Source organism: Lepus europaeus, chromosome 8, assembly GCF_033115175.1.
Source record: "Lepus europaeus isolate LE1 chromosome 8, mLepTim1.pri, whole genome shotgun sequence".
Classification (NCBI taxonomy): domain Eukaryota; kingdom Metazoa; phylum Chordata; class Mammalia; order Lagomorpha; family Leporidae; genus Lepus; species Lepus europaeus.
The window spans coordinates 22,946,990-22,963,596 of record NC_084834.1 but is presented as its reverse complement, the minus strand read 5'-3'; the positions used below and the strand labels follow the sequence as shown (position 1 = coordinate 22,963,596).

The window sequence follows — 16,607 nt, the reverse complement described above, 5'->3', positions numbered from 1 at the left end:
AGAGTTGGGGGGCGGCAGCTTCAGCTGCCACTTGACACCTGCATTTTATCACAGGCTGCTGATTCAAGTCCTGGCCACTCCACACTTCTGATCCAGCTTCCTACTAATGTGCCTGGGAAAGCAGAAGATGGCCCAAGAACTTGAGGTCCTGCCATCACATGGGAGACCAGGAGAGTTCCTGGCTCCTGACTTTGGACTGGCCCAGCCCTGGCTACTGTGGGATTTGGGGAGTGGATGTTAGGTGTCTGTCTCGTTCTTTCTCTCTCTCACATGCTGCCACTCTTTGCTTTTCAAATAAATAATCTTTAAAAAAGACTAGAATACAAGATGATCATTATTTGTCATCCTCATCCATATTACACATGCTCCAAAAGGAAAAATGGGGATGGGGGGGAGGGGCTGGCTTTGTCCTGCAGTGGGTTAAGCTGCATCCTATAAGGGTGCTAGCTCATGTCCTAGCTGCTACACTTCTGATCCAGCTCCCTGTTAATGAGCTTGGCCACTCACACAGGAGACCTGGATGATGCTCTAGGCTTTGCCCTGGCCCAGCTCTGGCCATTGTGGCCATCTGAGGAGTAAACCAGCACATGGAAAATCTCTGTGTCTCTCTCTCTAACTCTTCCAAATAAATAAATAAATCTTAAAAAAAAAAAAAAAATGATTGGGGCTGGCACTGTGGTGCAGCGGGTTAAAGCCCTGGCCTAAAGTGCCGGCATCCCATATGGGCACCAGTTCAAGACCCAGCAGCTCCACTTCTGATCCAGGTCTCTGCTACGGCCTGAGAAAGCAGTAGAAGATGGCCCAAGTTCTTGGGCCTCTGCACCTACATGGAAGACCCAGTAGAAGCTCCTGGCTCCTGGCTTCAGATTGGTGCAGCTCCAGCTGTTGCGGCCAGTTGGGGAGTGAACCAGTGGATGGAAGACCTCTTTCTCTCTCTGCCTCTACTTCTCTCTGAGAAACTCTGACTTTCAAATAAATAAATAAATCTTTAAAAAAAAAAAAAGATGATCATTATTTGTCATCCTCACCCAGATTATACATGCTTCAAAAGGAAAAACAAGGGCTGGCATTGTGGTGCGGTGGGTTCTGCTATCACCTGCGATGCTGGCATCCCAAATGAGTACTGGTTTGACTACTGACTACTGGCTGCTCTACTTCTGATCCAGCTCCCTGCTAATATACCTGGAGAAGCAGTGGGAGATGGTCCACATGCGAGACCTAGATGGAGTTGTAGGCTCCTGGCTTCAGCCTGGCCCAGCCATAGCCATAGTAGGTATTTGGGAGTGAAGCAGAGAATGGAAGACCTGTCTTTCTCTCTCTCTCTGTAACTCTGGCTTTCAGATAAATAATAAATAACTCTTAAAAAAAAAAAAACCGAAAAACAAGTAGGGAGAATGATGAAAACAAGAGAAGCAAAGTGGTGCACATCTGAGTGAACACAATGATGGCTCTCCAGACACTAAACTGGATTTGTCTCAGACAGTCACCAGCGCTGTGGTCTTTGCCAAACTACTGAACCTGTCTGTGTGTCTAGTTCCTCAAATGTAAAAAGAAGACAGCAATAGAGGAGGCCTTCTCAGACTGTCTGGCAGGGCTCAATGAATATATGAACTGCATTCCAATAGTACTTTCCTGGCTCTTAGCAAAATAAACATGCTAGCTACTTACTACTTCTTCACCAAGCAGTATGGATAGCTAGTACATAGGGGCTTGGTACTTCCAAAAATTCCTGGTAAGCTCAGGAATTGTCTTTCTCAGTAACCTTTCTGAACGACTATACTCTTCTGACAGGTACAAGTACCAACTAGATTTGCTGTGGAGTTCCCCCCAAACCCTCCAAATTGCACTAGTTCTAATGGACTAACAGTAGATTGGCTGGCAACTTCTGGGCCCTGAGTATGCCACCATAATTGACGATGCTTTTATAAATTATTTCCAGTGTCATTCATAGAAAAAATGAGGATTAATTAAAGAAGTGGTAATCACGACTGCTAATTGAAGAAATAACAGATTCAGGTAATGTCCCAAACTAACCTTGTCTTGAATATTCTTTAAAAATGATCATTCTCCAGTTCCTAGTTTTTTGTTATTTTGTTTTTGACAGGCAGAGTTAGACAGTGAGAGAGAGAGACAGAGAGAAAGGTCTTCCTTCCGTTGGTTCACCCCCCAAATGGCCGCTACGGCTGGTGCACTGTGCCGATCCGAAGCCAGGAGCCAGGTGCTTCCTCCTGGTCTTCCAAGCGGGTGCAGGGCCCAAGCACTTGGGCCATCCTCCACTGCCTTCCCAGGCCACAACAGAGAGCTGGACTGGAAGAGGGGCAACCGGGACTGGAACCCAGGGTGCCGGCGCCGCAGGCGGAGGATTAGCCTAGTGAGCCGCGGTGCCAGCCTAGTTCCCAGTTTTGCACACAGTTCACATAAAAGAATGTATGTCAATCAACTATGAAAGCATAAAGCTACCATAAATCTGTGATATAATCCTGTCTACATGTGAAAGTTTTGCAGTCCCCTCCTTTCACAGTTAAGTGATACAAACAGAGGCACACATGAAGTGCTTAGTGGTTCATGTTGCTCTTCAATATTTTTTAGTCATATATCCATTCCTGAGATAATGATGACACTAGACAGTAAAGCATCTTTAAAAAGCCTTTAACATAATACTTTAGAGAAACTACTTATGAAGTAGGTCAGTATTCATTTAAATAGTTTAAAATATCACCAGCCTACAAGGATACCACGTTGCTTGTTTTCACTTTGTTCCTCAATGAATTAGAGAAAGTGAAAACCTCTATAAAAACTGATTTTAATATCTATGCAGGCCTTGCCATGTACTAGGTCCTCTTAAGTGCTTTGCAAATATTAAGTAGCTTAATCCACACAATAACTCAGTGAGGTAGACTGTATTATTCCCATCTTACAACTAAGAACAGAGAATGTGGAAGGCTCAAATCCAGGCAGTCTGGCTCCAGGACTTGTCTTCTATGCTAATATGGCTTTACAAAGCAAAAACTGGGTGGGGCTGGCACTGTGGCATAGTGGGTGGGGCTGCTGCCTGCAATGCCAACATCCCATATGGGCACTGGTTCAAGTCCCAGCTGCTCTGCTTCCAATCTGGTTCTCTGCTGTGGCTTGAGAAAGCAGTGGAAGATGGCCCAATTCCTTGGGCCCCTGAATTGCTGTGGGAGACCTGGAGGAGGCTCCTGGCTTTGGATCAGTGCAGTTCCAGCCATTGCAGCCAACTGGGGAGTGAACCAGTAGATGGAAGACCTCTCTCTCTCTGCCTCTTCTCTCTCTGTGTAACTCTGACTTTAAAATAAATGCTAAAAAAAAAAAAAAAAAAAAAAAAAAGCAAGAACTGCGGTAGTAAGTCTGATGTACTATCTGTGGATCCTACCAGGTCAAACAATCACGTCCTTTGCTGTGATCATCATCTCTTCTGTTAGGAATGGCATCCACCTCACAGAGAGTCTGGTGTCCTAACTCTTGTACTTAGAAATGCCATTATCAGAGCTGGCACTATGGCACAGTGGGTTAACACCTGGCCTGCAGCACTGGCATCCCATATGGGCACTGGTTCAAGTCCCAGCTGCTCCATTTCCAATCTAGTCCCTGATAATGCAGCTGGGAAAGTAGCAGAGGATGGCCCAAGTCCTTGGGCCCCTGCATCCATGTGGGAGACCTGGAAGAAGTCCTGGCTTCAGATCGGCCCAGCTCTGGCTGTTGCAGCCATTTGGGGAGTGAACCAGTGGATAGAAGACCTGTCTCTACTTCTCTGTGTAACTCTGCCTTTCAAATAAATCTTAAAGAAAAATAAAAACTGCCATTATTAAAGAATTAACAAACAGAAACTTACCGTCTCATGTCGGCCAATTTTAGCTTTCTCAATATTTTTCTGTAGGTTTGCATACTTCTGGTTTCCCTCAGACAACTAGAAAATCAAAAACAAATACATGATTTGATAAGATAAACTTTATTGACATATAGTTTATGAAGATAAAATAAAATATATTTTTGGCTCATGTCAATGTCAAAAATAGTCAAACTACACTGGAACTAAATTCTATTTTGAAAAAAATAAAGGACTAAAGAAACAGTGGGGAAGAGTGAAAAAAGTACAAAAGATGTGTTCTTATTTCCTGCAGAAAAATGAGTATTATGCCCTCAGTTTTTTCCACATAGTTTCCAATTAACCGGCTCTCCACTCAAAATAACTTGAGGTCTATCTAGTTAGAAATTGTATTTGAAAATTTAAAACTAGTTATGTTTTATTTAAATTACCTCTTCAAATATCATTTAACTTCTGACTAGTCTTTTCAAAATATCCACAACTGTTTCTTATGGCCTTAGAGTATTGTGACTTGTTTTGCTAACAGTCAGTAATCAAAGTATCATTTTATTCCTAAATATCTTATGAGGTATTACATACCTCACATACTAAGTTCTCAGGAAAAAATCTGTTAGACTGTTGAGGTATGTATTACATATCTTAAAAACTATCAGAGAGTAGGTATTTAGCCCAGAAAGTAAGATGTCTGCATCCCATCCTGCAGTGCTTGGTTTAATGCCCAGCTCTTGCCAATGCAGGTCCTGGGAGGCAGCAGTGATAGCTCAACAATTGGGTTCCTGCCACCCACGTGAAAACCTCGACTGTATTCCTAGTCCCCTACTCTGGACCTGGCCCGGCCTCAGTTATTGCAGGCATTTAAGAAGTGAGACAGAGGAAAGGAGCTTTCATTCTATCTGTCTCTGTGGATCTCTGTCAAACAGAGAACTTTTTAAAAAGTGATCAGCTTAAGCATTTTACTCAACTTAGCCTTCCTAAAATATAATCCATATCTTCCTAACAACTGGGTTACAAGCATTTAGAAAATAGCTAACAATTGGGTAAATTTAATATTTGTTCACTAATTAAAAGAAACCAAAGGTGGGCAGGAGGGACCCAAGTACTTAAGCAGTCACCTGCTGCCTCCCAAGGATAGCTGTGCCACTTCAGAAGTTAACTAGCAATGATCCACGGTGTCTGAAATGGGGAAAGAGCTGATTCTGACCTTGGAAGATAACAGAGAGATGGAGAGAAATTTGCAGCGGAAATTCTACAGAAAGAAGAGACGCCATGGAGCAAAATAGGACAGGACAAATACACAAGAGCCAAGTGGGAACACCACTGGTGACTCCCGCAGATGGTAACTGGAGGAGACACCATCTTCTTGGAGCAAAGTGAGAGGCGTCTGCGGCAGCCCACGCCACTGGTGAGATCACCTGAGATCACTCACACTGACTCTGAGTTTGGTCTGGAGCACTAGCCAGGGCCAGGGTGCCCACCTAACAACACGAAGGAAGAGCACACTGCCTTTTCCCATCCCCCGACAAGGGTACCTACCGACTGGCAGGGAGGAAGTGCCATCTCAATAAGGCCAGCAGAAACTGTTGTGGTATACTTGTGCGCTACAGAAGATTTTATCGGACGGATAAATCTGTGCTGCCCACTGTCTTTGAGTCTAGCCTGGAGGCTTGGCAGAGGGAAGAGCATCCACTTAGGCCTGTGAGGCACTCCCCTACCCTCACTCTAATCACGAGGGCCCAGACACAAACTGCCAACGTGCAGCACTGACAGGCAGCTGGCTCTGGGAACATCTTAGCTCTCTCCTGGGACAGGACAGGCTCCAGGGCTAAGAGTGATCCTGAGCCCCCTGCGACTGTGGGAGTCTCACATGCTATGACTGGTGGAATTCTGTATGCACGATTGGGCATGGGTGTAGCTGGGTCCCTGAGAAATCACTGTGTCTGGCTTCAGAGGCTCAGAGCTCCCTGGCCACCAGGGATGCATCACTGCAGAGGGTTCTGGGCTCACATTGAAGACCACATGGATCCTTTGTGTGGTTAATGAGCCAGTGTGGGTGGGGGTATATAGTCACTGTGGCATTGACTACCTTGGCAGAGAGGAGGCGAGGCTATAATCACACCAGCCAATGTGATCATTCTCTATCCACTGCAGGTAACAGGGGAAATCTATCACGTCCAATTTGGGTGTCACCCTGGACTCAGCTCCCTGAACCCACACAGCACACAGCTCTGGCTATCCACTGAAGGAGCAGACACTCCACTAAGTCACAGAGATGTATTTCAAAGATAAAAGCCATCAGAGGAGACAACCAATAATTATTTCCACAAATGCTTAAAAATAAACATAGAAATATAAGTAACAGGGGCAGGTACTGTAGCATAGCAAGTTGAGCTGCTGCCTGCGGTGCTGGTATCACATATGGATGCTGGTTGGAGTCCCAGCTGTTCCACTTCTATTTCAGCTCCCTGCTAATGCTCCTGGGAAAGCAGAAGATGGCCCAAGTGCTTGGACCCCTGCCACCCACATGTGAGACCTGGATGATGCTCCTGGCTTTGGAATGGTCCAGCTCTGGCTCCTGTGGCCATTTGGGGAGTGATCCAGCAGATGGAAGATCTCATTCTCTGTCTCTCCCTCTAACTCTACCTTTCAAATAAATAAGCAAAACCTTTTTTAAAAAAAGATATAGGAAACATGAAATATGAACAAGATTACAATATTAAATATGAACAACGACTCCCCAAAAGGAACATAGGAATACTTCAGTATTAGAATGTTAAGACGAAGAGACTGATGAAATGCCTGCAAAGGGATTCAAAAGAATGATCATAATGTGACTGAAAAACAAACAACTTCATGAGATAAATCCATACATGACATGGATGAAAAATTCTGCTGGGAGACAGATACTGAACAGCAATAAAACTGAAATATTAGAAATAAAGAATTCAATATGTCAAATAGAAAATACAGTGCAATGTATTACCAATAGACTTGGTGACATGGAAGAAAAAATTATCTGAGCTAGAACACAAAAAAGGAAGGAGGAAAGATTAGAAAAACTGAAGATAGTGCTTGAGACACCACCATCTTAGAAGCTCCTGAAGGTATGGAAACAGAATGGATTAGAAGGCCTATTCAATGAAAAATAGTAGAAAACTTCCCTAGTATTAAGAAACACAGGGACATCCAAGCAGAGTAACCACAAAGAATTCCTAATAGACATGATCAGAAAACATCTTCATCACAACACATTATATATAGACAAACTCTCCACAGTAAAACATACAGGAAAGGTTATAAAATGTGCACAAGAGAAACACCAGATTACCTTCAGAGGATCTCCAATTAGACTAACAGCTGATTTCTCATTAGAAACCCTGCTGACTAGAAGAAAATTAAGAGAGACAGTCCAAGTCCTAAAAGAAAAAAAAAACCCTGTCAACCCAGAATGCCATGCCCAATAAAGTTCTTATTTATAAATGAAGTTGAAATAAAACCTTTCAAAACAAACAGAAATGGAAAAAAGTCTGTCACCACTCATCCAGCCTTAGAAATGATACTTGAGCATGTACTACACACAGAAACAGAGAAAGATAGTTACCATTATGAAATAAGGTAAAGGCAAAAAATCTCCTAGTAAAAATACAAAGGAAATCCAAAGCAAACAATAGGAATACTTATGGAAAAAATGGCAGGACCAAGTTGTTACTTATCAATAATAACCTTGAGGGGCTGGTGCTGTGGTGTGGTGGTGCAGTGGGTAGAGCCACTTTCTACAGTGTCAGCATACCATATGGGTGGTGCATTGAGTCCCAGTTGCTCCACTTCTTATCCAGCTCTCTGCTATGGCTTGGGAAAGCAGTAGAAGTTGGCCCAAGTCCTTCAGCTTCTGCACCCATGTGAGAGACTTGGAAGAAGCTTCTGGCTCCTGGCTTTGGATAGGCTCAGTTCCAGCTATTTTGGTCATCTGGGGAGCAAACCAGTGGATGGAAAACTCCTCTCTCTCTGCCTCTGCTTCTTTGTAACTCTGCCTTTCAAATAATTAAATAAATCTTAATAATAATAACCTTGAATGTAAATGGCCTAAATTCTCCAATTAAAATATAAAGACTGGCTGAAAAGATTAAAAAACAAGACCCATCTATTTGCTGCCTATAAGAAACACACCTCACCAGCAAAGATACACACAAACTGAAAGTGAAGTAATGGGAAAAGATAGTCCATGCTAACGGAAAGGAATAAATGAGCAGGTGTAGTCATCCTAATATCAGACAAAATAGACTTTGCCACAAAAACTGTTCAGAGACAATGAAGGACATTACTGAATGATTAATGGATAAATTCAACAGAAATATGTGACTATAATTAATGTATATGCACCCAATGTCAGGGTGCCTGACTATTTAAAACAAATGTTAATGGATCTAAAAAAGGGAGACATAGGCCCCAATACAATAATAATGAGGGATTTCAACACCCCACTTTCATCTATGGACAAACCAACTAGACAGAAAAATCAACAAATCTAGAGCTAATCTACGCTATGGACCAAATGGAGTTAATTGACACCTACAGAATGTTTCATCCCACAACTTAGAATACACAGCCTTTGTTCACTAGAGCATGGGAACCTTCTCTAGGATAGATCACATGCTAGGGCAGAAAGCAAGTCTCAACAAATTAAAAACATTGAATTCATACCATGTATCTTTTCTGACCACAGTGGAATAAAGCCAGAAATTAACAACTTAAGAAACTCTAGAAAATATGCAAACACATGGGAACTTAATAACATACAATCTACAAAAATTGTCATGAAGACACAGAAAACCTAAAGAGAATAATAACCAAGATGGAGATTGAATCAGTAATACATAGCCTCCCAACAAAGAAAAGCCCAGGACTGGTGGTTTCAATACCAAACCTTTAAAGAACTACCAAATCTTCTCAAACTATTCCAAACAGCTGTAAGGGAGAGAATCCTCCCAAACTCCTTCTGAAAAGGCTAGAATCATCTTACTTACAAAATCAGAAAAAGATACAAAAAAGAAAGAGAACTATAGACCAATATCTATGAAAAACACGGATGCCAAATTCCTCAACTAGCTAATCAAATCCAACAACATATCAGAACAATCATTCACATGGACCAAGTGCGATATGTCTTCCCTGGTATGCAGGGATGGTTCAACATATGCAAATCAATAAATGGGATATGTAACATTAACAAACTGAAGAATAAAAGCCATATGATTATCTCAATAGATGCAGAGAAAGCATTTGATGAAACACAACATCCTTTCATGAAGAAAACCTTAAGCAGTTTGCGTACAGACAGAACATTCCTCAACACCATCAAGGCAATATGTGACAAACACACAGTCAGCATCATATTGAAAGAGGAAAAGCTGGAAGCATTTCCACTAAGATCTGAAACCAGATAGCAATCACTATTGGGGCCGATGCTGTGGTGCAGGTTAATCCTGCGCCTGCGAGCACTGGCATCCCATATGGGCGACAGTTCTAGCACCAGCTGCTCCTCTTCCAATCTCTGCTGTGGCCTGAGAAAGCAGTAGAAGATGGTCCAAGTGCCTGGGCCCCTGTACCCGCATGGGAGACTGGGGGGAAGCACCTGGCTCCTGGCTTTAGATTGGTACAGCTCTGGCTGTCGTGGCCATTTGGGGAGTGAACCAATGGGAGGAAGACTTTTCTCTCTGTCTCTCCCTCTCACTGTTGGTAACCCTACGTCTCAAATAAATAAAATAAAATCTTAAAAAAAAAAATCAGTATCGCCACTGCTATTCAGTGTAGTTCTGGAAGTTTTACCCAAAGCCATTTGGTAAGAAAAAGAAATCAAAAGAATACAAATTGAAAGGAGAGAGTCAAATTATCCTTGTTTGCAGATGACATGAGCCTATATATAGTGAAACCAAAAGACTCCACTAAAAGACTATTGGAACTTATAAAAGAGTAAAGTTGCAGGATATAAAATCAACACACAAAAACCAACTGCCTTTATAAACACCAAAAACACCAAGGCTGAGAAAGAACTTGTAAGATCAGTCCCATTCAAAATAGCTCCAAAAAAACTTTTAATTCCATGCAATAAATTTAACCAAAGATGTGAAAAATCTCTACAATGGAACTTACAAAACAGTAAAGAAAGAAATAGAAGACACACAAAAAAAGAAGAATCTTCCATATTCATGGATTGGAAAAATAAATATCATCAGAATGTTCATACTACTGAAAGCAATTTACAGATTCAATGCAATCCCAATCAAAATACCAATGACATTGTCCTCAGACCTAGAAAAAATGATGGTAAAATTCATATGGAAATACAAGAGAACCCCAAATAGCTAAAGCACTTTAAACAACAAAAACAAAGCCAGATTTAACAAACAACAAAAACAATACCAGATTTCAAGATATACTACAAGGCAGTTATAATCAAAACAGCCTGGGGCCGGCACCCTGGCATAGTGGCTAGAGCCAGCATCTGCAGTGCTGGCATCCCACATGGGCGCCAATTATGGTCCCGGCTGCTCCACTTCCAATCCAGCTCTCTGCTGTGGCCTAGGAGAGCAATAGAAGATGGTCCAAGTCCTTGGGCCCCTGTACGCATGTGGGAGACCTGAAGGAGGCTCTTGGCTTCTGGCTTTGGATTGGCACAGCTCTGGCTGTTATGGCCATTCTGGGGGGTGAACCAGAGGATGGAAGACCTTTCTCTCTCTCTGCCTCTCTGTAACTCTGCCTTTCAAATAAATAAATAAATAAATAAATCTTAAAAAAAAAAACAAGCATGGTATTGGCACAAAAACAGACATGTAGACCAATGGAACAGAATAAAACTCCAGAAATTAATCCACATATCTACAAACAACAATCTTTGACAAATGAGCTAAAATTAATCCCTGGAGAAATGACAGTTTCTTCAACAAGTGGTGCTGAGAAAATTTTGATCTCCATGGGCAGCAGTATGAAACAAGACCACTACCTTACACTTTATACAAAAATCAACTCAAAATGGATCAATCTATATCTATGACCTGATTTCATCAAATTATTAGAGGAAAACATGAGAGAAACTCTGGAAGACATTGGCTTAGGCAAAGAATTCTTGGAAAAGACCCCATATGCACAGGCAATAAAAGCAAAAATACATCAAGCTAAGAAGATTCTGTGCTCAACAAAGTGAAGAGGCAACATACAGAATGGGAGAAAATATTTGCAAACCATGCAACTGATACAAGATTAATACCCAGGCTCTAAAAGAGCTCAAGAAACTCAATCACAACAAAACAATCCAGTTAAGAAATGGGCAAAGGAGACATATACAGGCATTTTTCAAAGGATGAAGTTCAAATGACCAATTGACATATGAAAAAATGCTCAGGATCACTGATATCAGGGAAATGCAAATCAAAACTACAATGAGGTTTTACCTCATGCCATTTAGAATGACTATCATTCAAAAAATCAAAATCAATAAAACATACCCCAATACGCTGTTGGTGGGAATGTAAACTACAACAATCATTATGGAAGACAGTATGCAGATTCTTCAGAAATCTGAAAACAGATCATATGACCCATCCATCCCATTCCCAAAGGAAATGAAACCAGCATATGAAAGAGTCTTCTATACCCCCATGTTTATTGCAGCTCAATTCACAATAGCTAAGATATGGAATCAACCCAATGTCTATCAACTGATGACTGGATAAAGAAAATGTGGTACATAAACACTACAGAATACCACTCAGCCATTAAAAAGAATGAAATCCTATATTTTGCAACAAAATATATACAACTTGAAATCATTATGCTTAGTGAAATAAGCCATTCTCAAACAGATAAGTATCAGGGCCTACACTGTGGCACACTGGGTTAAACTGTTGCCTGCAGTGCTGGCATCTCATATGGACGCTGGTTCAAGTCCCGGCTCCACTTCCAATCCAGCTCCCTGCTAATGTGCCTGGGAAAAGCAGTAGAAGATAGCCCAAGTGCTTGGGCCCTGCCACCCAAGTGGGAGACCCAGATGAAGCTCCTGGCTTCAGCCTGGCCCAGCCCCAACTGTTGTGGTCATTTGGGGAGGGAACCAGCGGATGGCAGTGCGTTCTCAATCACTCTCTCTTCTTCTCTATAACTGACCTTTCAAATAAAATAAATGTATAGGAATGAAACATCTTGAGATTTGATTGTTGTTTTTAGCCCTTGTTTACACTCCTGTGGAACTGTGGTTTCCCTACTTTTTACGTGTTGAATATTATGATTAAAGGTGAATTAAGCCTGTGACTAGAATGGATTAAAATTATCTTTGTAAAAATTAAAGAAAAAAAAAGGAAGGAAGGAGGAGGGCTGAGACACATAAAATCTGTCCTCTTTACATTAATAAAAATTAAAAAACGAAACAGGAAAGAAAGAAACTGGGTGGCTGATGTTGTGATTTAGCAGGTTAAGCTGTGGCCTATGATGCAGGCATTCTATATGGACATCGCTTCATGTCTTGGGTGCTCTACTTCCGATCCAGCTCCCTGCTAAGCGCCTGGGAAAAGCAGCAGAAGATGGCCCAAGTGTTTGGGCCTCTTTGTTTCTCTTCTAACTCTGCCTTTAAAATAAATAAATAAATAAATCTACACAAACAAAAGCACAGAATTTAGTTCACAACAGAATTTAGTTTAATGCTGGGCCAGGCATTGGGTATGGTGGGTTAAGCTGCACTTGGGATGCCCACAGCCCTAGATGACTGCAGGTTGGAGTCTCAGGTACTCTACTCTCCTATTAAAGCACCCGGAAGGCAGTAGACAACAGCTCAAATACCTGGGCCCATGCCACACGTATGGAGCACTAGAGGAAGTTCCTAGCTGTGGCTTTGGCCTGGGTGAGGCCAAGCTGTTGTTGCAGGTATTGGGGGTAATGAACCACTGTATGGAAGACAGCTATTCCTCTGCCTTGCCCCCAGCCTCTGTGTGTGTACCCTGCTGTGTCACTCTATCTTTAAATAAATCTTTTTTAAAAAATTATTTTAAAAAGATTTATTTATAATTTTAAAAAGATTTATTTATTTGAAAGGCATAGTTACAGACAGAGAGAGGAAGAGACAGAGAGAGAGAGTTTCCATCTGCTGGTTCACTCCTTAAATGGCCTCAACAGCTGGAGTTGGGCTGGATGGAAGTCAGGAACCAGGAACTTCTTCTGGGTCTTCCACGTGGGTGTAGGAACCCAAGGACTTGGGCCATTTTCCACTGCTCTACCAGTGCATTAGCAGGGAGCTGGATCGGAAGTGAGGCAGCCTGGATTTGAACCAGTGTCACATGGGATGCCGGCGCCTCAGGTGGCAGCTTTACTTGCTACACTACAGCACTGGCCCCTAAGAATCTAGTTATATGCAGAAGATGGTAATACTTAGATACCCTTTAAAAGGTATTTTTATTTTGGAGAGAGAAAGCAAGCTCCTGTCCACTAGAGGTCACTCCCCAGAAGTCCAAAATGGCCAGGAATGGAATCCAATCCAGGTCTCCTTTGTGGGTGGCAGAAACAGACGTTCTTGAGCCATCATCTGCTGCCTCTGAGGATCTGTACTGGCAGGAAGCTGCAGCCGGGACTCAAACCCAGGCACTTCACTATGGGATGCCTGTGTTCTAAATGGCATCTTAACTGGTAAGCCAAAGGGTGACCCCTAGAGTCTTTGTTCAAAATTCAGAAATACTCTCTTCAAAAAGTTGATTCTTGTACTTGGCTTTGGGAAATGTCTCACTCCTCAATACACATAAAAGACATATTGTAAGCTTCCCTTTAATGGTTCTTTAGTCACAGGTTCCAGTACATAGCATCAACAAGACCTATCGGTAATGCCAAGACACCACCCAAACCAGTTATACCTCTTCTTGAGATTAATTATCTTCCTAAATTAAAGAGAATCTGCCATATATTTAAGAGCCAAAATAAACTTTAAGGCCCTAAACTTAGCAAAGAGATCTAGTGTTTTTTTTTTTTTTTTAAAACAGGGTTCTCATTTATAAAACAAAGCCATGTTTAAAAAGTTAATATTGCATCTTGAAGGACATACCTAAAATAATTAAAAAGGGGCACTTCAGTAAGAGATGGTCCAAGTCCTTGGGCCCCTGCACCCACATAGGAGACCCAAAGAAACTTCTGGCTCCTGGCTTTGGATTGGCCGAGCTCTGGCCGTTGTGGCCATTTGGGGAGTGAACCAGCAGATAGAAGACCACCACCCATGCCTTTCAAATAAATAAGTAAATCTTTTTAAAAAGTTGGTGGAAAATGTATATTAGGAAAAACTATGCACAGATCTCAAATTTTTGACGTCAAAATAAACTTGTCTTTTAATTTCATTTTCCATGAACTTTTTGAAGTATCCCATCTATAATAAAATTATATAATCTTTATATAGACTATATTATAATACTATTTTTATAATCTATAATATTGATTATGATTCAAGAGTAGAGGGTTTTCTCATGAAAAGAAGTTCAGACAGGGGCTTTTGCTGTGGCTCTGTGAGATGTTGGTAACCAACAAGTGCTGCTCCATTTTCAATCCAGCTCCCTACTAATGTACCTGGGAAAGCAGCAGAAAATTGCCCAAGTGCTTGGGCCCCTTTACCCACATGGGGACTCAGAAGCTTCTGGCTTCTTGCTTTGGCCTGGCCCAGCCCTGGCTGCTGTGGCCATTTGGGAAGTGAATCAGTGGATGGAAGATCTCTCTCTCTTTCTTATATACATATGTGTGTGTGTGTATATAAATTCAAAAAGTTGAACTTAGGTACTGAACTTAGGTATTGAACTTTATGAACTAGATAAGGTTTTTGCATATACTAGTATCTTGGGTATTTTAGTTGGACTTGCTACTGCAAGAAAACAGGTTTTTATTCAGCTCACCAGTGCTCAAAAAATCTGGTATCCCCAACCAGCAGCATTATCAGCATCACCTGGGAACATGTTTAAAATTTAGACATGTTCAGAATACCTAAGTTATTATTATACCTAAGGTCAATACCTAAATATTAATATATGCAAAAATCTTATCTAGTTTGTAAAGTTTAAAAAGTTGATATCTATATCTGCCTTTCAAATAAATAAATCTTAAAAAAGATCCATATCTAAATTACATTATTGAAACATCATTAAAATATTATGTCTTTTATAATTATTTACAACTTTAAAGTATCTGAAATAGAGACCATTCATTCAGGAATCCCTTAATTCTGAAAACCTTATGTATTATTTTTATTATGTTTTAAAATTCATCTGACATAGAGAGACAGAAATCAGTCCCCCATCTGCTGCTCTACTCCCCATATGTCCGCAACAGCTGTTGGCCAGGCCACAGCCAGGAGCCAGGAACTCGGTCCAGGTCTCCCATGTTCGTGGCAGGGACCCAAATACCTGACTCATTATCTGCTGCCCCCCAAGGTGGGCACAGTTAGGAAGCTGGAATCAGACGTGTAGCAAGGACTCAAACTCTGGCACCTTCAAAGGGTATGTGAGGGTCCCCTTCTGGGTCTTAATTATTGTGCAAAACACCCACCTCCAATCTTACCTATTTTAATTGTGAAGCACTACATCCATGATTTGTCATTTTAAGTATCTTGGTAATAGAAGGAGGCCTAGTCTAAATGACGTTATCAAAGGAGAAGTTCTGCTAACTACCTTAAGTACTAAACAATTTTGTTCAACTCCATAGCGAAGGATTCTTGACTACTGTTCTAAAAATTTCAGCCACTGAAAACAACTTGTTAGTATGTCCTTGCTTCCAGCGTTTCACCTGCACTGGATTAGGAGCACGACTGCTATGGTTCCTTACAATTAAGCCAATGCAGGCCTGAAGTGCTAAGAGCTGAGATTTTTAGCATCTGTACACCTATCATCTGAACCTACAGTTTGTAATCTAATGCATATTCAAATAATCCAAGAGGTTTGTTAAAACACAAGGTGCTGGGCCCCATCCCATGAGGTTCTGAGCAGGTCTATACTTTAAACATGTTCCCAGGTGATGCTGATAATGCTGCTGGTTGGGGATACCAGATTTTTGAGGACTGGTGAGCTGAATACAAATCTGTTTTCTTGGAGTAACAAGTCCAACTAAAATAGCCAAGATATTAATATATGAAAAAACCTTATCTAGTTCATAAACAAAAATGAATTACTGCTAAATACTATAGCCTGAATTAGAAAACAAAAAATCTTGGGGCCTGCACTGTGGCATAGTGGGTTAAGCCACCACCTGCAGCACTGGCATCTTATATAGGAGCTGGTTCACTATATAGGCTGTTCCAATCCTGATCCAGCTCCCTGCTAATGACCTTGGGAAATCAGCGGAAGATGGCCCAAATGCTTGGGCCCCTGCACCCAAGCTTCTGGCTCCTAGCATCAGGTTATCCCAACCCTGGCTGTTGTGGCCATCTGGGGAGTGTGGCAGTGGATGGAAGATCTCTTCTCTGTGTGTCTCCCTCTCTCTCTAACACTGCCTCTCAAATAAATACTTTTCAAAACTTTTTAAAAGTAGAAACCAAAAAAACTTTTTATTTCTATCTTTTCCAGAAATACAAAGGTGTACATTCATAAAAATTTTAAAAAGGGGGTGATATTCCACATTTTATAACAGATATTCAAGATAGTATCCCTTTAAAAAGCAAACTCTTCTGGCACATTCCTATGATGGAAAAACCCAAACCAATTCGTAACAAATCCAATTCCAAATTTCACTAAAGCAAATAACTTTCCTAAAAGCTGGT

General features: G+C 41.4%; 1 protein-coding gene across 13 annotated transcripts in view; it reads right to left on the bottom strand.

The window, feature by feature from the left end:
* MND1 (meiotic nuclear divisions 1) overlaps window positions 1-16,607 on the bottom strand; it is an 87,102-nt gene that overhangs the window by 25,846 nt on the left and 44,649 nt on the right. For all 13 annotated transcript variants that reach the window (XR_009866618.1, XR_009866619.1, XR_009866620.1 and 10 more), the window contains exon 5: window positions 3,854-3,928. Coding sequence is in view for 8 of the 13 variants with exons in the window: in XM_062199462.1 (XP_062055446.1) it covers window positions 3,854-3,928 (75 nt within the window). In the remaining 5 variants the exon portion in view is untranslated. The remainder of the gene's footprint in view (window positions 1-3,853; window positions 3,929-16,607) is intronic.